The sequence below is a fragment of the Calliphora vicina genome, chromosome 4 (genome assembly GCF_958450345.1).
Source record: "Calliphora vicina chromosome 4, idCalVici1.1, whole genome shotgun sequence".
Classification (NCBI taxonomy): domain Eukaryota; kingdom Metazoa; phylum Arthropoda; class Insecta; order Diptera; family Calliphoridae; genus Calliphora; species Calliphora vicina.
This window is the reverse complement of record NC_088783.1, coordinates 104756304-104782282: the sequence shown is the minus strand read 5'-3', so window position 1 is coordinate 104782282 and position 25979 is coordinate 104756304. Positions and strand designations below refer to the sequence as shown.

The window sequence follows — 25979 nt, the reverse complement described above, 5'->3', positions numbered from 1 at the left end:
TTGCTGATTTTAAATAGGAAACTTCTCGAAAGCATGTCTGACAGAATTATTAAAGATTTGGATCCCGGAGATAGCTGGGGTCTTCAGAAAATTGATTTCAACAAACTGACGGACAGACAGACATACGGACATGGCTTAATCGACTCCGCTATCTATAAGGATCCAGAATATATGTATGTATATACTTTATAGGGTCGGAAAATTATATTGTGGAAATTACAAAGGGAAAGACAATTCTTTAAATTTGTCATGCAATTGCCTTTGAGGATTATTGTCCTCAAGATCGGCAACGTAGTTTAAATATGGACGTAAAGATATGATTTTACATCCATATTTAAACTACGGCCAGTTGTAAATTCGAACTTCTTTATTTAAAAATTATATCGTTTAAGAGTAATTTACAGAAGACGATGGAATTGACTTTTTTTGACACGTAGCAAAACAGCAGAGTTTTCGCAGATAGGATTTCGACACATGCAGCTCTTGACTTCGTCGACATAATATCCTACCAATGCTCTTCACAGTTCACAGCATGTGCTTTACATTTGCGCTAATTATAATCCTGGACCTAAAGCCACTGGATTTGGTAGATAAGAAAGGTACGATTATCGTCTACATTTTATCTATTTCGCAATGGAATGGAAATACCAGCCGCCATTGTATGATTCTGGATGCTTATTGTTCAGATTGGATGGTGAATCGATCGTGTCGAGCATTTCGACGCCCTGAAATGCTTCGCAAAATAGTATTCCCAGTAGAAAATGGGGCGTTAACTTTTAAAGAGATGACACGATCTTGTGGTATCAAGATCACAGCATGAATTTTGCAAGCAGGAAGTTGTAACTGGCTGTGATTATATATAGTCTTCACAACACCCGTTTATCTCCAGTCGGACGATCGAACCCCATTGCATTCGGGGAATCGATGTTCTCGCTCATGAATATAGAATTTAACATGAACTCTTAACGAGATGCCTGAGCATTTGAACAAAAATAATTATTTGGGTGCTACGCAATAGAAGCACATCGTGGAATATCAGGTGAGATGAATCGACCGGATTGGAAACTACTTTCACTATATGTGGAATACGTGGGTTTAACTCCAATCTCTTAGTGGCCAATTTTAAAAACCGGTTAACCGAAAATCTATTTTTCATAACAATAAAAACTAATTGTAGTTTGTTAATTGTAAAAAAATAGTTATTTTTAACAGACTACCGCCATTATTCTTTTCTCTTTTCTTGTCACTAAAAACCGAAATTGCCATGAAAAACTGGGTTTTCGGCTAACAAATTTATAAAAACTAAATGTAGTTTGTTAATTGTTAAATAAATGTTATCTTTAACAGACTGCCGCCATTATCGAGAAATGGTTGATAGTGATCGCTATTTTGTTCTCTTTCCTTGTCTCTAAAAGTAGGAGTGGCAGTAGGCTATCGACTTGAAATATTTACTAAAGTCTTTGGTGCCCATAATAGCTATCTATAAGAAATTATAAAACTTAATTAGTTTCCAGTAATTTACTGCCGCAATATCACTATAACCTCCTACTATAAAAGGGCGTGGCACTGTCATCTGTACGGAATTTTTAAGGTCTAGCTTTTTCGGTTATCCAAACTTAGGTTGAATATAATCCATCACCATAATAACGGCATGTTTTTCAATACAACATCACATTGAGCATATAATCTCTCCAAAGCCACCACGTTGCTCACAAAATGCTAAACCACGCTGAAACCGTAGAATCAAGTGCCTTTGATCCCCATGGTACCAGATGTGTGAAAACACCGAAGGCCCTTCCCTATCAGTTTGTACTTCAGATAAGTCCGTGTAAACCCCGAAGGCCTTTTTCTACCAGTTTGGACTCCAGACAAGTCTGTGAAAACCTAATGAACAATCCACACTGATTTAAGCTTTCAAAGCTCTCTAATAGTTTAGTTTGAAAGCCAATCAAGACCGAAATTGTTTCTACTAGAGCAGCTATATATCATGGTAGAGGAGATTAGCAAGAAGACAAACCAAGCAGAGTGTTGAGTACAATGATTTCTGTGGGTGTTGCGTTGACATGGAAACGAATGAATTTCATAATATCGCCTATCTTCGATGAACTGTCTGTCATTAAATAGCAGTGTATTATGAATTTAGTTCTCGTTTTTGTTTAGTTATGACAATGGACCCATAAGTCTAAGTGAGTTTGAAATGACTTCGCCGATCTTATAAAACTTAATGTTAAACTGTTTTTTCTCCAATAAATTTGTGTTTATGTCTCAAGATTCCATAAAAACAAACTTTGAACGTCGACGTTCAACGTCGAATGATGGTTTATGCGGTTCAGAAGTGGTGATTTTGACATGAAACCTAAATATCGCCCAGGCCAGCCAAAATAGTTTGCGGACCAAGAATTGGAAGCATTACTCAATGAAGATTGTTTTAAAACTCAACAAGAGCTTGAAAAATCATTGGGAGCTACACAAGCAGTAATTTCAAAACGTTTGCGAGCAGCAGGATTCATCCAAAAGCAGGGAAATTGGGAACAATATGAAATGAAGCCGAGAGACCTTGAAAAACGATTTTGTATGTCCGAAATAATGTTGGAATGCTATAAAAGAAAATCATTTTTGCACCGATTCATTACTTTCGATAAAAAAAATTGATTCATTACGATAACCCAAAGCGTAAGAGATCATATGTGATGCCCGGCCAACCAGAAGTATCGATACCAAAGCCAAATATCCATGGCGCTATGGTACTGCTCTGTATTTTGTGGGAGCATAAGGCTCCCATTTATTATGAGCTGCTGAAATTTTACCAAACCATCACAGGTAAACTGTAACGAAAGCAACTGATTGAAGCAGACCAGACACGAAACCGTAATATTCCATCATGACAACCTGTTAAAAAGTATTTAGAATGAAGTGGTTGGGAAGTTTTGCCACGCCCGCTTTATAGTCCAGACCATGCTCCGTCCCACTACTATTTGTTTCAATCGAAACAGATAGCTATCTCCGGGATACGCTTCAATTTGGAACAGTGTATCCTATATTGGCTTGATTCGTTCTTGATCTCAAAAGATGAGCAGTTCTTTTGGCTCGCCCAATTGCCCATATTTCGAAGATATTATTATTATTGCAGTTTAGTTATCTGAATATTAAGGAAAGTCAACGATCTAAGTAAATAAATATTGATTTTAAATAAGGAAATTTGTATTTTATTTATCGTGCGCTAATATCAATACAGATGTTTTTGTTGAAATATTTTTATTTTAATATTTGTTTAAGATTTAAAAAAAGTTTAAAAACCGATTTAGTATTTAATAAAAATAAGTATTTATAAATAACATTTACACAAATTTAATGCGGAAAAAAGTGCAAAACTTTTTCTTAATCTGTTTTCAATAACGAAAATTGTATATTCAATAATTTTTTTTTTTATTAAAGTTCAACCAATAACGAAAATTTTTATATTCAATTATCAAAATTATCAAATTCAAAATTCAGTACAAAATATTAGAAAATTTTGTTTTTGAGCACATAAATACTTGATTCAATTATGAAATAATTGAAACCATGATACAATAATTGTAGAAGGTAGAACCACTAGGGAGAGTTTTCAATATTTAGCCCTATAACGTCAAAATTTGATTTTGATTATACATGAAATGTATAATTGAGAATTTATTTTTTACTGAGTGTACCTTATGTTGTTGTATCATGATTGAAACCAGTTCAATATGTGATAAATATTTGAATTGAAACTGTTTAGGAAATAGTTTTTTCTGTGTAAATAAAATCCACTTTTTAAATCCATTATCCACAAACATGGCAACTCTACAGTAAATCAAGCATCATTCTCTTAATTTGCTACCGACCGACCGGCTTTTATTAAAAAACAAACAGACCGAACGTCAGTGTAAATAAAATATAAAAAAGTACGTGGTGTTTAGAATGATGCCATAAACGTCACACTTGATTAAATGTTCAAAAAAAAAACCAACTAAATATGTAAGATTTTTTTTTAATTTGTTTAATTTAAAACAGTTATAAAATCATTAAGATTCTTTAAAATAATAAAAGTCATAGAGAAATACACATAGAGCGGAAACTAGAAAAAAAAAACTGAAATGAAAAAAATCACACATACGAGTGTTGGTTTTGTGTTCATATATTTTTTTTTACTAAAATACACATTCTCACCACTTAAGTTTTTGACAACTGAGTTAGGTCTTTGACAGTAGAGTTTCCGTTCTATGTGTATTTTTCTATGATAATAGTTACGTGCAGGAGATAATTTCATTGAACAAACATAATTTAAAAATCGTTACTGTTTAGAATCCCCCTCAATTAAAGTTAATTTGACAGTTATTAAATTTCTGTCTGTTGGTTATTTGGCACAGAGATGGAACATTGATTGCGGTTTCAAAATTGTGCTACTATTTTCAGTAAGATAGGGTTCTATAAATCGAAAAATCATTTTAATTCTGTTGTAAATATTTTATAAAATTAGTTTTTCTCATCAATAAATCTAGAAAACATATTTTTTTACATTGAAATGGGAAGAAAAGTCCAAAAGACGAAAATAGTCGACTTTTCATAAATAGGTAAAATCGAAAAGTCGACTATTAAATTATTTAAAAAAGTCGAAAGAAAAGTCGACTTTTTAGAAATCGAAAGGTTATAAAGTTGACACCATGATGTAATAAGTAAGGTGAGAGCGTTTCGGCAACAAACACAATATTTCATTTCATGATTTGCATTTATTAACAGGAATTTTTAAAGATTTTTCTTAAGCTATTTAAAATGTGAAATATTATCCGGCAGATTTGAACAAAATCAGAAAGTGCAATTAGTTGGTGGAAAAATGAAGTGAATTTTAATGATCTAGCAATAAAACTTTTCAAAAATATTGATGTAAATAATCTTTGACAAAACCATTACCAATGTTAACACAAAACTTTTGTTATTTTTGTATATTAACTAATAAACGGCCGTTAAATTTAAATTATATTTGAACAAGAACAACGGTTTAATAGTGCTTTATCCAAATTTCATTATATGAAATCTTTTTATTCACATTTTCATTCATTTTTTATAAACTTCACCTTCGTGAGAAGGGTATATATATGTTTGTCATTCCGTTTGTAATTTCTACATTTTTCATTTCCGACCCTATAAAGTATATATATTCTGGGTCCTTATAGATAGCGGAGTCGATTAAGCCATGTCCGTCTGTCTGTCCGTATGTCTATCTGTTGAAATCAATTTTCTGAAGACCCCAGATATCTTCGGGATCCAAATCTTCAATAATTCTGTCAGACATGCTTTCGAGAAGTTTGCTATTTAAAATCAGCAAAATCGGTCCATAAATAACGGAGATATGAGCAAAAATCCGGACAACCTCGATTTTTTACCTATTTTTTATCTTAATCGGGAAAAATATTTTTTAACCTGAATTTTTTATTCATCAAAACATTTTTTTTTTACAAAAAAAAAAAAATTTTAAAAAAATTTGGAAAAAACTAATTTTAAAAACAATTTCCAAAAAAAAATGTTGAAAAACAATTAAAAAAAAAATTAAATTTTGTTTACCTAAAAATATTAAAAAAAAATTATTTTATTTTAAAGTATAATTTGGTGAAGGGTATATAAGATTCGGCACAGCCGAATATAGCTCTCTTAATTGTTTTATTTAAAAATTTTTTTCTTTAAAAAAAAATGTTATTATTTTTTCAAAATAAATTCAGTTTGACAAAACCCAAGCACGTTCAAAATAGATAAATTAAAATCAGCTGTGTTGTTGATTTCACCTTACTTAGTGCATCCTGGACGACACTTTGTTTCAATTATACAACCGAGTGGTAACAATCCAATGAGGTACGTGTTTTGAAGTGACCTGATTCAACGTCGCTTTGAAGCACTAATAAAATATTGAGTCACAAAAGGGCCGGCCAGAAAAATTTTGTAAAAATGAAAGGTAATTTTTCATTGAGCTTATGAATTTAATTATGTTCTTCTTTTTTGTTGTTAATATACTAAAAAATATTAAAAATTTTCTAAAGAATTTGTTTTTATTTTGACCTATAATTGAATATTTGGAAAAGTTTCCATTGTATTCCCATTGGGCTGTGCCGAATCTTATATAACCTTCACCAAATTATACTATAAAATACAAATTTTAAATATTTTTAGGTAAACTAAAACTTACTATTGTCTTATATACGTCGTGCAAAGGTATTTGAAATATCTATCTTTAGATATCCATATTGTCTATATTAATGATCCAGTCCTGTTTTTTTTCTCATATCTAAGCCATTTGTGGACCGATTATGCTGATTTTAAATTGGAAACTTCTCGAAAGCATGTCTGACAGAATTATTGAACAGAAAACTGATTTCAACGAACAGACAGACGGACATGGCTTAATCGACTCCGCTATCTATAAGGATCCAGAATATATGTACTTTATAGGGTCGGAAAATTATATTATGGAAATTACAAACGGAATGACAAACAACTTGACTCCTCACGAAGGTGAAGGGTATAAAAAAAGTACCCCAAAGTATACAGAGGAGTCAACCGACTGAAAAGAATACGTTTTATATTTGTTATTTATATATTTTGCTGTATTTAACATGCATTGTTATAATGCAATAATTAGGGGGCGGATTTACACATCTGCTCAAAATAATAGATACACCTAATTGGAAAAAATTTAAATGGCGGTAACATTGAAAATTTCCTCGCAAGCGTTAAGAATACATCATATTATTAAAATTTCTATCTGGCAATGTCATGTCAGTCAAAAATCTGGCAACTATTTGCTTTCATGTTGATTTTTAAAAACGAATTTATTTGAATTACAAAAAATTATTTGCTCATAAAAATAGATACACATCAGTAATTTGTAATTTGTTTATATACAATTTTTTTTTTGTGCAATTTTTTGTTCCTATTTACGTGAAACAGTAAGTATAATTTAAATTTTAGCAACAATTTTATAAAAAATAGGACTCTTTTGAAGAAAATGGGACGAAATCATCATTGTACCGAAGATGAGAAAAAAATTGTTCAAACGATGAGAAATCAAGGAAAATCATTACGGGAAATAGCAAAGAGCATAGGAAGATCTTTACATTTTGTCCAAAATGCTTTATCTAAAAAACAAAAAAGAGAAACTCGCGATAGACCAAAGAAAACCAGTCCAGAAACAGATAGGCGGATCGTCCTTATGGTTAAAAAAGACCCTTTCATATCATCGAAAGCTATTTCTGCGGAGCTATGTAACGAAATCAGTCCACAAACAGTTCGTCGTCGTCTTTTACAAGCTAAATTGCCGGGAAGAATTGCCAGAAAAGTGCCACTAATGCGCCAAAAAAATATCAAGACAAGATTAGAATTTGCTAAAGAGCACTTACAATGGTCCGGGTGTGAAGGCGAAAAAAAATGGAGAAATATTTTATGGAGCGACGAAACAAAAATAAATTTGTTTGGAAACGACTGCCAAAGAAATGTACGCCGACCAAAAGGAAAAGAATTCCACGTTAAATTTACAAAAAAGACGGTAAAACATGGCGGGGGAAACATAATGGTTTGGGGTTGCTTTTCATGGAATGGTGTTGGTCCGATATTCCGAATAGAAGATACCATGAATGCTAGTGGGTATAGAGACATATTGGAAAACGTAATGCTTCCATATGCATCGGAAAATATGCCATTAATATGGACATTCCAGCAGGACAACGACCCAAAACATAGTTCAAGATTAGTTAAAAACTGGTTCTTGGAGAATAACGTACCTGTTTTAAGCTGGCCCAGCCAATCCCCTGATTTAAACCCAATAGAAAACTTGTGGAGTGAATTAAAGATAAGGCTTTCGAAGGAAGTTTTCAAAAATAAAGACGATTTATGGGAGAAAACGCAAAAAATATGGTACGAAATTCCATTGGAGAAGTGTCAGAACTTGATATCCAGTATGCCCAGAAGAGTGGAGAAAGTTTTACAAAACAAAGGTGGATATACTGGATACTAGCTTTACTTTAATAATAAACTAATTTTTTTAAGATAAAATTTATTAGCTTTTGTTTAATAAGAATTTTTAAAAATGTATCTATTATTATGAGCACCAAATTTTTCGAAATTTAAGAAATTTAATTTACTTTATAATATTTATTATTAATTATGAAATATTTTGTTTTTGTTTTTTACTCTCCTTTTAACTATAAATAAAAATCGACTGAATTTTTTTTATAATTTTACAATATACCATTATTTTTTTTCGTTTTTAAAAAATAAATTTTGGTGTATCTATTATTTTGAGCAGATGTGTATATGCAAATGCATGTTTTTTCTCGAACGTTCAAATACAATGTTGAATAATTATCTATCCGAATCCCACATTTCGCAGTAAAATGGCATCGATTTGTTACGGCATATTTTTGAATATTTTATTGATAATGCATATTTTGTTATATTCAGTTCTCCATCAGCAATTGAGATCATTTCAAAACATTTTGCTTCAAAAAACTTTAGAGTTTTTTTATGTATCAAAAATTCATGAAAATCCGCCGCCTAGTAATAATACTCATCAAATAAGATTTTCAGCGAAACATTTTCCAACAAATAATAATCTTAAATAACAAACGTGAATACTGACAGCTCTGTATTTTCCAACCCTGATTTGGCATTCCTTTTATGAAGGTTGTTTGTATTAAGAGAGTAAGTTGGTAATCTTTACAATCTTAAGAAATTTAAATTCAGTTTAATTAGACAGGGTTGCTAATAAAAGCAAAAATATTAAAATCGGATTACATTTCATTAATTTTTGTAGGATTTCCTTAAATAAGACAATTATTTTGTTATTATTATATTGAAATAAATTGCTAAATTAAATAATTTAAAAAATATTGCACTTTTGGTATGAAATTTAAACTGAAACTAAACAAATTGGTTGTAACAAATGCATTAGTTATTCATAGAAGCTAAACAGATCAGAACATTTAGCTTAACACTTCATCGGAGTTTTGGACGATTCGTTTTAATACAAGATTTTGTTTATTGATGAAAAGTAGGCAAAATCTAAGAAAACTTATTATTCGAAAAATCTTACTGGGTAAAGTGTTTCATCGCTAGTTTTCTTAAGCTATAGTTCCCAAATGTGATACAATTTCTAGAATTGCAGACATATTTTTAATAAAAATATGACCACCAAAGTGAAATAAGAGAAGGTGGTATATCCATATTGTTTTAACAAATGCTGAAGAGGAACTTTTGGAAAAGTGGTGCCACGACTTGGCAAAATGTGGGTTTCCACATAATGTTGATGACTTACTAAATGCAGTTTAATCAATTATTACGCAAGACAAACGATATTCCAGGAATAGTGGTTTTCTAGTTTTTTGAAGCGGCATTCAAAGTTGTCATTTAGAGAAACTGAAAGCATAACTTAATAATAACAGAAGAGTATATTCAAAAATGGTTTGCTGAATTGAAAAGCTTTCTAAACGAACAAAATGTCATTAATATTTTGGACGATCCAACACGTATTTTTAACGGAGATGAAAGACGATTTTCTTTGTGTCCCGAAAATGGAAAGATCTCCAAAAGGAGATCCTAATGTATACTCCATTCAAAAAGGCAATGAAAAAGAAATGGTGACAGTGCTACTAGTTTTTTCAGGAAGCGGTAAAACACTCGATCTAATGGTTGTCCTTTTGTGTACAATCTTCCAGACAGACGATTGTTGTATGTTGCAAATAGCTTTCATAATTGGCTTAACACATTGTTTAACGAACGGATCTACTGTTTATGGATGGACCTAAGTCTCACATGACTTCACTGAATAAATAAAAATCATCTAAAATGTACTGAACTATTAACTAGTCATCAGTCCAATAGCAAAATCAAACAGTCAAGGGCGGTAGATTAAAAAGAATTAAAGGTCTTAAACTACCGACTACTGGTAGGTACATCTACCATATGTGATAAAAATCGATTTCGAAAACGAAACGAGTTGAAAACTGTAAAGGATGTAATGTATTTAGTAATTTCGATTTTGTAAATTGTTGAACTTCTTTTTTTTTTTTTTTTTTGATTTTGAACTAATTTGTATGAAAATTTCTTGCTTAAATTATGTTAAATTATTTACTATTTCACTTTGGTTCAAAAACTTTTCTTGAAATTCATTAATCGTTTTGAAATCTTTTGGTTTTCTTTAATAATTTGTTTAACAAGCTTTTAGTTATCAACACTCACTAAATTTGAAAACAATATTAGAAAAAATTTAATTTGGATGGCAACTATCAATCAACTCACTATAATAAAATATTTAAACAAAAATTTAGTTTTGTATTAAAAACTCAGATTTTAAGCTCCCCGATAAAAAATTTTCTGACAAAATTTTATTATTTTTTGTTTGTGGCAAATTTTATTAAAAATTTGTTTATGTAATTTCTGTGTGACCTTATTAATAAGAAATTCATATTCCAAGAAATTTGATTTAATATCTGATTAAAATTATATTTATAAATATGTACGTGGTTGGTGTTTTTGTTATTAGTCCCATTTTTTAATATTTTTTTCAGTTTAGTCAAATTTTATCGCAAATATTATTAATTCCATTATAAAGATTTTATTTGTTTACATTAAAAATTATGCCTAATAATTCCTTAATGTTAAATAAATATTTTTTTAATGAGACATTATTAAACAAACAAAATTCGAACAACAGATTTTTAAAGAGAAACACGAAATTGAATCAGTAATTTGCACAAAATATTGTAAATAATGTTGCCATTACAGATAAAAACACAAATGTCAAGATCAGGGGTCCACTATTTACATTATTCCCATTAGATAAGATGAAGGATTTTTACTATGAAATAATAATCATGTAATGATAGATAGCCTCGGCCTCGGCCTAACCGGGAAATTTGTACAAAAAACATTAGTTTCTTCCTGAAATTAATTTTCAAAAACACAGAAGAAATATGAAAGAAATAACATATGTATATCTCTAGAAAATTTAGCTTAATGGAAGCTTCTGCTTACAAATTAGGTAAATGATAATTATGTATTTTCATAGATAAATATTGAATTTGTTTAATAGTGCATCAGAAGGTTATTTGTTTTAACAATTATTACTTTTTTTATTGCATTAAACTATTTTTTCTCTATAACTATAAAACACTGTATTTATACCACCCCCTAATAAACTTCAAATTCACAATTAAATTCGCAATTTCAAAGAAAATCGTCGTAATTCTTAATCAAACACTTGTTTTTATTTCAGTCTCTTTGTTTATTTTACTATTCCTTTAACTGGCAACTCTGTTTGTTTTACACTGTTTTTCTCTATGGCAACTTTAAGAGAGCACAGTTTTAAGAGAGAGCACCCGCAAACGAGAGATAGTAGCACACAGTGTGCGTGTTAAAATACCAATTTATTACAAATGATGACAAAAAGCAGAACAAGAAGTAAAAAAACTAACCACAATGCAATAAGAAAAAAAATATACAACAGAAAAAAAAGAATCTTTTTTTTTTTTATTAATTTTTCATGTTTTCAAACATTTAGAAGATGAGTATTTTTTTGCTTGTTCTTTTTATTTTTCGTCAGTGAAAAACTTCGTATACACAATTAACACATTTCATTTTAACACTTTACTAATTGAAATACACATTCGTTTAGCATCTATTTGGATTAGAACACCGTTTTTTGCACAAAATTTCTTTTTATTTATTAAGGAAAACTGGGTAGCAAGAATATTTTTTCTCTCATTCTTTCTTTGTATTATATTTCTTTTTTTTCTATTCAGCTTTTCATTAAAGCAATACTAACGTTGTTTTGTTGTTGTTACACTAACTATACTGTCCGCAAACACATTCTTAATCTGATGACAGAACAAATTCTACTGAAATTTGTGTTTTCTTTTTCTGCGTTGTGTTTTTTGTTGTTCTCTCTTTCCTGTTCGTTTTCAACTAAATAGAAGAAGAAGAAAAACAATTAAAAACAATTATATTTGAGTCAGTGTCAGAGACCTGCGCCGTTTCGGTTGCCAGCCGGTTGAGATGAGCCGCGGAAGAAATACAACAGACGCCGTCGCTGAAAAATTTTCAAATTAAAAGCAGCCGCCGCACAGTGGTATTGGAAATAAAAAAGTGGGAAATAAATCTGTAACTTCTAAACGGATAGTACGGTTTAAATTAAATTTCACATGGACAAAGAGAAAGTATTGTCGAGTTTAACTATTTAATTTGGACCTCATGAACGCACCAGGGTAACGGCCAGGGGTCTCCAAAGTAAGACACCTCGGGTATGTTAAATCTTTAAAATAATCCTATTTCTTTCTATGTGTTTCTCGTCGAGCACTACATAAAACCTCGTAGTAGCTATCAATTATCTCTTATAGCTCAGGAGATATTCGCATTTGAAATTGAAATTTTCAACCACCTTACAGTTTTTTGATAACAGCGGATCCAAATTTTCTTTTTCAGTCCATTTATCCTATTAAAATTTAATGTTAAAAATAAGAAAAACGCCTTTTTATACCCTTCACCTTCGTGAGAAGGGTATATATAAGTATGTCATTCCGTTTGTAATTTACACAAATAATTTTCCGACCCTATAAAGTATATATATTCTGGATTCTTATAGATAGCGGAGTCGATTAAGCCATGTCCGTCTGTCTGTCTGTTGAAATCAATTTTCTGAAGACCCCAGATATCAAATCTTCAATAATTCTGTCGATGAAGACATGCTTTCGAAAAGTTTTCTATTTAAAATCAGCAAAATCGGTCCACAAATGGCTGAGATATGACGAAAAAACCTGGACAACCACGATTTTTGACCTATATCTGGATTACTAAGTCATTAATATAGACAATATGGATATTTAATGATAGATATTTCAAATACCTTTGCAACGACATATAAAAGACCATAGTAAGTTGGACCTACAATGAGTCAAAATCGGAAAAATATTTTTAAACCGAATTTTTTTTTCACCAAAAAAAAAATTTTAAATACAATTCGAAAATTTTTTTTTTCCAAAAAATTAAAAAAATAAATTTTGTTTATCTAAAAATATTAAAAATTTGTATTTTGAAGTATAATTTGGTGAAGGGAATATAGCTCTCTTAATTATTTTATTTAAAATTAAAATTTAGGCCAGTAATTGTCAAATCGCATATCGACAATTACCCTGATTGCCATCGTGTCCAGGGACTCATTTAGGGAGACTCGGCTTTCCTTGGTTAACCTAGAGGTCGTGAAGGCCGTTAACGGCAGCCTTGCTGTCAGTAAATATACATATGTATATCATCAGATATTCGATAATAACTCAGCCAATTGGATTCACATTTAATAGCAATAATTTCGGGCTGAAGAGCAGTACAGAAGTTAGGTAACCTAAAGTAGGATTTTATCCCAAATTTCTCATTAAAGAATCCTCCACCTATCCCTTTGTCCCTTTTAGAGCCTTCAGTATATACTAGGGTATTCAATCGGTTTAATTTAACCGATTAACCGAAATTTCTTTTTTTTTGGCACTTTAGCATATTTTTTTTTTGTTTTTAATTTTTAGAGTTCTTTCCAAGTCGAGTTTTATTAAAACTAAAGAAAATTAATTCCGATATTCCGGAAGATTTGTATGAGAGCTATGTGAAATCATGCACCAATTTCAATAATTTTCTATAGACTTCGTCTTTAGGTCAAAAAAGACATATGTTCCTTATTTAATTGAGTTATCTTAAAAATTGCGACCTGTACTTTGCCCACAAATTCATATGGACAGCCAGCCAGACGGACATGGCTTCATCGACTCGGTTGCTATACTTTAAGGTGGATGGAGGACCAATATTTGTTTGCCTTACAAACATCACGACAAACGTATAATACGCTTCCCACTATAATAGGGGCTTTTGTCAATTATAAACCAATCATAACCCCCTGTCTATACTTGACAAATATTCATCATAACAATAAATGACATTTGTTATCAAGACAAAATTGTCTAACCCCCTGTCTATACTTGACAAATATTTATTATAAAAATTAATGACGTTTGTTGTCAAGACAAAGTTGTCTGTGAAAAAGCACTAACAATTTTGTCATAAAAAAGCAATAATACTAATAAATGGCGACTATACTGGATAATTTTTTATCATGACAATGATTTTGACTTTTATCATGATAAAAATTTATCAGGTATATACCGGGGGTAAGCAAAAGCACTAACAATTTTATCATAACGAAGCAATAATACTAATAAATGGAGACTATACCTGATAATTCTTTATCTAGACAACCATTTTGAAGTTTATCATGATAAAAATTTGTCAGGTATAGACAGGGGGTAACGATTTGGACATTTACAAGGTTTATGCTGAATATTATTGCGATACAAAGATTTATTCATTCAAATTTTTTAGAGATTTCAAACGAAGACTAAATTAGAAGCAAAGTTCTATAATGATGTTATCCTTGCAAAATAGCTTGAAGTAATTAATATTGTTATACAAATTATAACGAATTTTATTACAATACCGATATTAATACCTACATATATTGTAACTCGATTCAATTATGTACTTAATTGTTGCACGCACTCTTTTCTCTTGTTATATAACATTATATATTGTATTATAGAATTATAATCAATAAATAAACATAATGAACCGAATTCAACAGAAAGTGATAGTAGTAATTAATTTATAGCAGATGTTGTGTTAATAAATAGATTTTAAAATCCCTTTTTGTGTCTCCTTCAATGTAAAATCCCCTTTTATTCTCATTTTAAAATGTAAACTACGGTAACCCTGCCGTTAACAACAGGAAAGTTGAAATTTTTTCTCTGTCTATTAAATAAATTTTATATATTTCTCTCTTTCTTTCAAACAGAACCCTGCCAAGGTGATTTTAACACAGCTGAGCAAGTGATTGCCAATTCTTTTAGAAAAGAGAAAACTCAGAGTGGCAACAAAATTGATAAGCTGCTGCAAAACAGAGGCTGTTTGCTGCTAGTAAAAACACAAAGTATACAGAGGCGTCAAATTTGACAGTTCAAAAACACTAAAATCAGCTTTTTTTTTAAATTGTTTCGATAGAAAGAGAAAACAAATTTGCGGTTTAATACAGACAGTGCGTTAAAACAAACAACTATATAAATAAGCACAAAACCAAACCAGTTGAAATTGTTTCGAGCGAAAGAGACAAATATATTTTTTTTACCGTGTCGCCTCTGTATACTTTGTGGTTAAAAGCTAAAAGGATTCCTTCATTTAGAAGAGGATCCCAGAAATAGAAATTACATTCAAAGTTTCTCAAATACCAAATACAGAAATGTTTCCGTTTGGAAAGCAAAGAGAAATATCAATCCACCGGTAGAGGCACAAAGCCCAATAAGTAAATAGCTGACTATACAACTCAGCGGTTAGAGCTGAAATATTTGCAGACAACTTAGGTAAAGTATTTCAACGAAACTCCCCAAAAAATTATTTTGTACTTGAGGAGGCACTAGTCCTACATTATCTAATAGGGTGTACTAGCTTAAAGCTCAAACGCCATAAGTAAAGTTATCAAGAAGAATATAATATTGAATGATTAAAAATCTATATTACTTAGATCTTGGTAATAATGATACCAAAGCCTGGTAAAGATTTGACCTTAACTGATTTTTAAATGAGAAAAACATCCCAGTTCAGTAATTTGGTTTCCGCGAAAGCCACGGTATAATTGAACAAGTTAATCGCATTACTGGAGAGATAAGAAAATCGTGAATTAAAAATATTAATCGGCAATATTTTTAGATTTCGCCCAAGCCTTTCACAAATAAGGCATAAAGACATGGTATATAAAATTAAAAGTTTGCTGTCACCATAAACTTCTGGAGTCTTATCTATCAGACCGTCCCAGCGGGAAAAAATGATAGGACTTCAGTTTGTAGGCCTTCTAAAAGGCATACTTACACATTCTAAAAGATCCGATACTCATTCCACACTGCCTGCTCTTAGAAGGTGTTCAAGAAGGCCTATGAATTCCCTTCTAATAACAAAGTTGTTAAACAAAAATAGTCTACATCAAAAAATAAACAAACAACTTTATTTTAATTCTTATTTTTATAAGACTTATTCTAATAATAAGACTTTAAACAGGTATTCCATGGTACACGTTCTATAAAACTTCAAAATGCACGACTTTTCATAGGCCGTCCTTTGATGCCTTATTCTAATGCTTTTTTCTCTTTTAGGCACTTTATCAGGCCTTCTCTTCTTCCATAAGACTTTGCAGTAGTCCTACCTTTCTAGGCATTCCATATGACAGTACTCTACAGGCCTTTCATTAGATCAGTAATAACAGTTTTTTTTACATAAGACCATATAGCAGCCCTGCGAATAGCCCTTCCAAAGTAGACCTTCTAATAGCTCTTCCCAATTAGGCCTTCACGAAGCCCTTGCAAAGTAGGCCTTCTAGTAGCCCTTCCTAGCAGGCCTTCTCTCAGCCCTCTAACAGCAGCGAGTGTGCAAGGCCTTGGCTCGCAATGACACGCCGTGTAAAATTGAAATGATTTTACAATGCGGCTAGAAGTCCTTGTGTCTGCAAAAGAAGGCCTTTAGGAAGGCCTCTTTACTGCATCTATTTCCCGCTGGGGTTTATTTACAGATAACGTGACAAGAGAATATAAGCTTTATTTTATTTACACCTACGACTTGCCTACGATAAATTAACTATTTCTACATTTGCTGATGACACCGCCATTATTAGCTCGAGGTGTTCACACTATTCAAGCTCTGAATGATTTTATTCTGAGCTTAAAAAAAGACGGAAAATCTATTCGTGAAATTGCAGAAATATTAAAGTGTTCCAAAAATAAAGTTTTCAATGCACTTCACACTAAAACACATGAAACTCGAAGAAGAGAAAAGCCTCACACAATTAGGCCAACTTATATTAAGAACTTACCAAAAAATCCTTTAAGTTATGGAGTGCAATCAAAAACGATTTATGTGCATCATTTACAAGCCGTACAATAATAAAGAGATTTATTGAAGCTGGATTTATAGCCTTAAGAAACTTGATCTCATTCGCCAAAATACATACATATGCCCAAAAAATTAGTTTTTCCCAAAAATCATAGGTATGGAAAAACTGTTGGAGTTATGACATAATTTTTTCATATTTTTTATCCCTATTATAGTCTCAACAAATCCCAATATCAAGGCATATTATTACACCTTGCCCAATATGATGATAAAAAAATTCTGAAATTTGTTTAACAAAAATTTTAAAATGGAGATTTGAAATGGCCGTTAAAAATTCAATTTTTAGGCTTTTATATCTCCTTAGAACGAGAATTACGTACGCATTTCGATTATTTTTCATTTCAAATTGCAAAAGTAACTATTTAGTAGCAAAATTTTGACCCAAAGGAGATATAAGGACGACATGCCTCGGATGAGATCCAACTGTGTGATGTTGAAGTTTGGATGAATCCTCCGGTGACATACCAGAAGGGATTGTTGCGTCAACATGACGTTATGTTGCTTGACCGGTAGAACCTTAGTTTCCTCGTGAAGGTGATATTCGGAGGTAATTTGGAGCAGCATAGTTAACCATCTTGTAGGTTCTAGCAGGGTTTCTTTGACCATACTCCAATTGCTGCCGGCTAGTGCCTTGAGGACCTTGTTCCTATTTCGCAGTTTATGTGTGATTGCAGTAACGTGTGCTGAGGAGGTGAAAATAAGTTTTACCTCCTTCGTCCAGGTGGTGTAGGTGATAGATTCAGTAAAGGAATTGTGGATTTCGTTGAGATAACCATTTACCATACCGGAAAGCTCATCAACGTTGTGACCTGTTGCCAGGATGGTGCAGTCTTCCGCATAGGTGATTGCCTCCACACCCTGTGGTGGCACTGGGAGTTTAGAGAGGTAGAAGTTAAACAGGAGTGTCGGCAGGACCTCGCCCTGACAGACTCCTTGTTTAACTCTACGGGGTTTTGAGCATTTGTCTCTTAACTCCACGAACGACTACCTGCCACTCAGATAGTTCACTATTCACCTCTTCGTGTTGCTGGGCATTGTGGACTGCATGATGTCCTGTTAGAGTGTGGCGTGACTGACAGTATCGAAGTCCTTCGACAGGTCAAGTGCATCTATCTGCTAATTTGAGCCCTATGATATCTGAGTGACTATGGCGGATAATGCTGTGCATCTTACGGAATCCATGCTGATAGTTGACGGGTCAGCTGGGCGTATAGAAGACCTTCGAGTGTCTTCGCTATAGGAGGTAAATCGGCCTGTACGATTGTCCCAGGTTTTACACACGGGATCTCTCGACCCATTTTCCAGGAATCGGGTATTATTAAGCTCCTTACTGACAGGTTAAAACCCGTTGTCGGTTAAGGTAATGCTCCATTTATCTCTCTTAATAAATCGATCACTGAGTTGACAATTTTTAACAGTGTTAAATTTGGGTAGTTCCGAATGGGAGATCCAATTTTGGTCTACTGACCGTAACAAATCCATGAGATTAATGTTACTGCATATTTATGTATGTTCCGATAGATCTTATCGCTGATATAAATGCATTTTTATTTGTACTTTTACTTTAGGTGTGTACTCACACTACTAATTAGTCAGTCTTTTTCCAGCCACAAATCTTTTCGATGATTAGTTAAGAGATCGAGGAAGAGTCTGAATTACGAGTTAAAACTTTTTTAAAACTCTGCAAATGTGGATTAAAATATCTACTACTAGGCCAAGTTTTTGATTTTTATACCCTTCACCTTCGTGAGAAAGGTGTATATAAGTTTGTCATTCCGTTTGTAATTTCCACAATATAATTTTCCGACCCTATAAAGTATATATATTCTGGATCCTTATAGATAGAGGAGTCGATTTAGCCATGTCCGTCTGTCTGTTGAAATCAATTTTCTGAAGACCCCAGATATCTTGGGGATCCAAATCTATATAAATATATAAATGTCTTTGTAAGTTTGTTTGTTGGTTTGTTTATTTGTTTGAGCATCACGCCTAAACGGCTGAACCGATTTTATTGAAATTTGGAACGTAGATAGATCCTTACTGGGAAGCGTTAATAGGCTATATATTTTTTATTTTACTATGACAGGGGTAGCGAAGCGCGCCGGGTCAAGCCAGTCTTCAATAATTCTGTGAGACATGCTTTCAAGTTTCCTATTTAAAATCAGCAAAATCGGTCCAAAAATGGTTGAGATATGAGGAAAAAAGCAGGACAACCTCGATTTTTGTCCTATATCTGGATTACTAAGTCATTAATATAGACAATATGGATATCTAATGATAGATATGGATATATAATCAAAGACCTTTGCAACGACGTATATAAGACCATAGTAAGTTGGACCTACAATGGGTCAAATCAAAAAATATTTTTTAACCCGAATTTTTTTTCACAAAAAAAAAAATTAAAATAATTCGGAAAAAAAAATTTCCAAAAAATTCAAAAAAAACAACTTTGGATAAAAAAATAAATTTTGTATACCTAAAAATATTTAAAATTTGTATTTTAAAGTATAATTTGGTGAAGGGTATAAGATTCGGCAAAGCCGAATGAATATAGCTCTCTTACTTGTTTAAAAATGTATCGAATTTTCCAATAATGGCTTTTTAAGGAAATCCATTAGAAAGAAAACTATAAAGAATTAATTAATACGCTATTAAACTGTATATATTTTGGATTTTCGAACAAACTATGTATAAGTTTTGTTATAAAAAAACCTTGATTCATATTATTGTTAGCAGTTAGCAATGGAGAGAGGCTATTGTGGCTGTGGTTTAAATATTTTTTTTATCTTTTATTCAAGTTAAGGTTTTTTAATATGTATAAATTTTGAGTCAATTCTTTCGTTTTCGATAGAATCGTATTTCTGTTCTATGAGTTTGCATTTTGTGGTGTAAAAATATTGTTTTTTAAACAATTTATTTTATTTTCGGTTTGTTTATTATTTTAGTAATTTTTGTTATAAGTTTTTTTTTCGCATTTTTTTTTTTGTATACTAAATTATCTGTTTTTGTTCAAACTAAATATGTATTGAGGAGTTGCTAAATTGGGTTGATTTTATATAATTTTTCTAAATTCTTAAATAAAGGAGTTTAAATTCTTAAATAAATAAAAGAAAATTATCAAAAAAAAAAATGAAGTTTTAAAACATTTTGTTTTATAAAATGCTTTGCTTTATGTTTGAGGTTAAGTTGAACATTTTGAATTTAGGTTTTTTTTTGCAAATGTTTTGATTTCCTAAGGATAGTGTTTTTGGGGTTGTTTGTTTTAATGTAAGTGAAATTGTTGTATTTTAGTGGAGTAATAAAGATGATTTTATTTGTTTTTTGTTTTGTTTTTGATACTCATTAAAACTCTAAAACTTAATTTATTATGTATATACGCTTAAGTAAATGTTTTGTTGTGGTTTTGTTTTTTATTAATATAATTATTTGGGGGAGAATTATTATTAATTTAAAATAAAAACATAAAAACCTATAAGGTATTTAAAAAAAAAATTGTAGAATTTTGTTTTGATTTTTTTTAACGTTTTCAGTGTTTGGTAATTTGAGGATTGAAATTGAAAACCTTTAACGTTTACAATTTAAAGATTTTACTCTATAAATTATTAAAATAAATGAAATATTAATAAATCAATTTATTTTGCTTTTAAGGGGGGAGGAGCTACAATATTTTGCTGCTTTTTTCTTTAATTTCTTTAATGTAGGAGGGAGAGAGGATGTTGTTTTCATTATTTAATTAAATATAAATTCTTAAAGTTAAATGGTTTTTTGAATGTTTTTTTTTTTATTTTTTAATTATTATTTTAATTATTATTACTTTCATCAAACAACTGCCTTTGGACCTCCTCAGCCAATCAACAGAAAAACGCTTTTAACTAAACAAAAAGGTTTTTGTTGCTATAAATATTTCCTCAAATGTCTTTTTACACGCTTTTTAGTTGAAATGTTAAGAGGAGATGGCGAGGACTTCTAAATTTCTCTGCTTTTACTTAATTTGTTCTGCTTAATCTTTCATGTTGTATATAATATTATGTGTGTGTTGTTTAGTTTATCTCGAATTTTTAATCACTACGTATTTTCTTCAATTCTGGCTGTGATTGTCCCTCCAATGAGGCTTCATCTGCACAATTTAGAGTCCTCTTTTGTCCCACTATAGTGGCAGCTGCTATGGCGGCCGCCCCACCAGCACTACTCAATGTCGATGAATCATTATCCGTGGTATTGTGATTAATTAAAGGCGTTTGTACATCATCGTTCAATGCACGACTGTTACTGCTCTCATCGTCTTCATCGTCGTATTCGGATTCTCGCATACAATTACTGTTGCTGTTTTCACCCTCCAGACCAGCTGCCGATGCTGCCAAAATGCTACCGTTACCATTTGCGGCCGCTACAGCTGGTGCTACGGCTGTTGATGTGCTGTTGTTGGTGGCCTCTTTGCGTGTGTTGTTGTTGGTAATAGCCTTAACTGGTGCTTCAATGTTGCTTTCCGAATCGGAGACCAGTGGTGTTGTGCCACCGCCTACATCGGCCTCATCGCCATCGTCAGTGGTTTCGGTAGCTGTTGTCTGTGTGGTGTTTTCATCGATAATGGGTTCTTGTGATGTTGAGTCGTTTGAAACGAAATTTGAATCGCCATCAAGAGGTGTTGGGTTGGTATTTTCATTTTCGGATTCTGTGGCAACGTTATTACCGTCAATGCGTTCTGAAATTTGAAAAGTAGCGAAAATAATTAATATAAAGTAATTAAATAATTTAAAGGCAAGCTATTTTCGAGTATGAGAAATGTGTTAAAGAAAATATATTAGGAACCGCCTATTAGAACCTTTTTTCTGTTATACACAGAATTTTCTACAAAAAAAAACTGTTATACGAAAAATTTTCTATTGAAAAAACTGTTATACACACAATTTTCTATTTAAAATACTGTTATACAAAGATTTTCTACAGAAAAACTGTTATTTTCTATAAAAAAACTGTTACACAAACATTTTTTTATAGAAAAAACTGTTATACAGACAATTTTCTATAGAAAAAACAGTTATACCCAAAATTTTCTATAGAAAAAACTGTTATACAGAAAATTTTCTATAAAAAAAACTGTTATACACAATTTTTTTTAGAAAAAACTGTTATAAGCTAAATTTTCTATTAAAAAAAAAGTTGTACACATAATTTTCTATAGAAAAAAATGATATACAGACAATTTTCAATAGATAAAACTGTTATACGCAAAATTTTCTATTGAAAACAGAAAATTTTCTATAGAAAAAACTGTTATACAGACAATTTTCTATAAAAAAAAATTTGTACAAAAATTTTTTATAGAAAAAATTGTTATACAGAGCATTTTCTATAAAAAAAAACTGTTATACACAAAATTTTCTATGGAAAAAAAATTTTATACTGAAAATTTTCTATTGAAAATACTGTTATACACAACATTTTAAGCAAGCTTTGATTTTATCTTACAAGACTTTTAAAAGAGCCATCGAATATTTTCTGTAGAAAAAACTTTTATACAGAAAATTTTCGATTTCTGATAGGATTTTCTTCAGAAGGTTAACGGATACCGTGAGCATTCTTAAACCGAAATACATTTCTAAAGAATATAGAACATTTTATATATCGTCAACAATAATTATTGAATAGCGAAGATTTCCAAAAAAAAATTGGTGGAAAGAAATTGTTAGAAAGTTTAGCTTAAAGTAATTTCAGAAAGATGGGAAAAGGTCATAGCTAACAGTGGCCACATCTTTGAATAAATTTAAATAAATTTAAATTTTATATTTAACAAAATTATCTTTCTGGACCATAGTTTTCATTTAAAAAAAAACTATGAATCTGTAACAAAACTAAACAATGTTATTTTAAACTCCCTTCCACAAAAAAAAACGATAAACTCACCTGCACTTTCATCGTCACCATCATTAGTATCTTCACCGCCAGCACTGAGAACATTGTCAATTGTTGTAGAACCATTAGCCTTGGCCGCACCGCCACCCTTACCGCTGGGCATTTCATCCAGCAGCTCGGGACTCAAATCGTTGGCCACATAGTGAGCCCACAGAGCCAGCTCAACACGATGTGGCGACCAGACCGGAGTCTCACCGCCAGCCTGTGTGTTTAGGCGTTTAACGGTGTTCTGAATGTGCTGAACAAAATTGAGGTATTCTTTTGTGGTATAATCGATGCCTTCAATTTCTGGAATGGCCATAAGACACTCATCGGCCATAAAGGGTGCCGAGTCGGGACAAGCGGCAGCCAATAAAGCCGAAGCCATAGTAGTGCCCACACCCTTCAAATTCGACAGAGCCGTTATGGCTTGCTCCAAATTGGGCAGTTTGCGAAAGGCTTTTTTAGTTTCGGTCATTACCGCCCGTGGCGTATTGACTTTGACCAAATAGTTGAGTTGTGGATAGAATTTACCCCGGGTCTGTTTCCATTTCATGGTCTGTACCAGTTCATCATACACCAAGTGGGCATCTTTCCCTCGGCTCTTAATCAATTTGGGTAATTCGTTCTGATACCATTCATCGAGACGTACCAACTCCTGAGGTTTTTTATTACGTTTCTCGGCTTTCATTTTCAATACCTGTGGATACATTTTGAAGCAATATTCGAATTGTTCCGAAGTACCATTTTCAAAAAATGAAGCCGTATCTTTGCCGGTATTGGCCATGTTTTATTGTGGTTTGTTTGAGTGGTGGTGAAGTTTTCTTTTTTTTTAATTCAGTTTATAGTTTGTACGACTCCACTACAAGACGAAGATCGATGATTTGAGACACAGAAAATAAAAACACAAACACTCATGCACACACAGCACAGAACCGAAGATGGGTAATAAAGTAAATTGAAAAAAAAAAAAACGTAAACTAAAAGAGAAATTTAAAACTGAGAAATGACAGATGGTATTGTAATGTTTTTTTCTTTTCTTGTTTCAGCTTGTTCTTTTTCCACAGTCTTCTTTTAGTTGATGATGTTGTTGTTCTTGTTTTGTATTTTGTGTTATGTTGTTGCTTAATGGCGGCACGTCGTACTGAGCCGAAAGAAGGGAAGGCAACAACGACGACTACGATGACAACAACAAGAAATGTTGAGCACTTTGTTGTTTTTGCTATTGATGATAAATGCGTTTGTTGTTGTTGGTTTATACTTTTGTATTTTGCGGATGATGTTGCTGCTTTTAATGCTGATGATGGTGGTGTTATTTTAGCGGCAGCAGTAGTATTGGTGGTGGTTGTTGTTTATATTGTTGTTTTTAAGTAAACGAGTAAAATCGTGTTTTAATGGCAGCTGTATAATATTAGTGGTGAGTTTTTCTGTACACCTTTTCTTCCACTCTTCTTTTGATAAAGGTGTTTTTGTAAGCGAGTGTGTGGTGAAAGTATATACAACTCTAGCAGCACAATTGTTAGATGACGGCCTCGAGCCTGTGTATTAAAAAATCCTGTCCAGCGTTTTTGCTATATGACCATAACCTCCTTTGGGCCACTCGGTTTGCTTGCTGCTTGACAAGTATCTACAATATTGATTCTCCAACTCGTTTTGTACGCGTTCCACACTCGGTTTTTTCAAACAAACACTTTGCAACACAAAAAACCTTCGTTTTGCACTAAACACATAAAATAAAATGCAAAAAAAGATATAAATTCATTTAGTTTAAATTTTTTTTCTTGCGTATTCATTATCATCTTGTTTGCAAAGTAACACTATATTTGTTTAAAGCACTATTTTTATATTTTCTCTTAATTTTGCTTTTTTCTGTATTTTTTGCTTAAAACTCACCTTTTTGTTTAATTAGAATTGTATCTAATTATTGTGTTTATTTTTAATAATTATTTCCAATAATTTATCGTTATATTTTCTTAACAGATTGAAATTGCAATATTTTCACCGTAATTCCTTCGCCAGTCAATAATATGAAATGAATTTATATTTCTTTGCTTCTTTATTTTTTCAAATTTCAGAGCGCACACACAACCAACCAGCTTTTTACAGTGTGTTCTTCTTTTACTCGCCAAGTCGCACAAACAACAACGTCGTCGTCGTCGCTGTGTAGTCGATTTCAGTGCCTGTGTCACTGTGTTTTAGTAGTAGTGTGTCGTTTATTGTATTTCTCTTTCACATCTCCTTCGGTTTTTTCTACACCGCTCGCTTCCCTTCCTCGTCTCTTTTTCTTTCCAATCAACTCGCTTTTGTGAATTTCTCTTCAATTCCGTTTTGTCCTTAGTGTTTTATGTTGTGTACTTTTTGTTTTATTATAGATTTTCGTAAATTTGCCAATTTTTCTTCTTGTCTTCTGTTTTTGTTGTTTATCTGAATATTCTTGAGGCGTTAAAATGCATACATATGTTTATGGCACGATATACATAGATGTGTTTGTATGTTTGGTCGAGTGTGTTTATTTTTTATTTTCATTTAATATTCTTTTTTATTTTTGTTATTCTTCTGCTGTGTTTTTTTTATTGTTGTTGTTATTTTTTCATGATTTGAAGTGAAATGCATTTGACAGGGTTGCAATACATTTGTTGTATTCATTTTACTCTATAAACATGGAAAAACGTTGAATTTTATATCGGAAATGTGCAAAGTATCAAATACAGTACGTACAGTGGGTTAACAACATGCATGATTCCTAGACTAGATTGATAAAGTAAATATTTTTATGTGGATTTATTGTTATTTAGTACCTATAGATTAAACATTTGCTTATTATGTTAGGAATTAATGTTTTTATAATTTCTTTAATTTAATTAAGAAATAAAAAATTATACCTGTGTAGCTACATAGTATGTCTGTATACTATAACATTGCCAAGCCTTTAACATTCTTAATTGTTGTACCTATATAGTGTATATTCGAATAGAGAACTGTAGTTCGTTTCTGTTAGTGAATGGTATGTAATCGATTACGATTATGGTCGAAAATTTTCAGGGTGTAAAAAC

At 31.6% G+C, this 25979-nt stretch overlaps 2 protein-coding genes across 2 annotated transcripts in view; both read right to left on the bottom strand.

The window, feature by feature from the left end:
• The window catches only part of FucT6 (alpha-(1,6)-fucosyltransferase), a 34345-nt gene extending 22400 nt beyond the window's left edge, over window positions 1-11945 (bottom strand). The window contains exon 1 of the mRNA XM_065508222.1: window positions 11831-11945. The gene's annotated coding sequence lies outside the window, so the exon portion shown is untranslated. The remainder of the gene's footprint in view (window positions 1-11830) is intronic.
• An 8366-nt stretch (window positions 11946-20311) lies between these two features.
• On the bottom strand, window positions 20312-25068 carry Amun (protein amun). The gene is made up of 3 exons (XM_065510031.1): window positions 24820-25068; window positions 22939-24646; window positions 20312-21736 (listed from the first exon to the last, which is right to left on the bottom strand). Exons 2-3 carry the CDS (start codon window positions 23711-23713, stop codon window positions 21093-21095), a joined length of 1419 nt encoding a protein of 472 aa, XP_065366103.1. The 5' UTR covers window positions 23714-24646; window positions 24820-25068; the 3' UTR covers window positions 20312-21092.
• Between the last annotated feature and the right edge of the window lie 911 nt (window positions 25069-25979).

Excerpts from the sequence above, each read along its gene's own strand:
- Amun (XM_065510031.1), bottom strand. The coding sequence starts at position 23,713 with ATGGCCAATACCGGCAAAGATACGGCTTCATTTTTTGAAAATGGTACT. Across the intron at positions 21,737-22,938 it reads TGGTGACGATGAAAGTGCAG|AACGCATTGACGGTAATAAC; the intron begins GTGAGTTTATCG and ends TTCAAATTTCAG.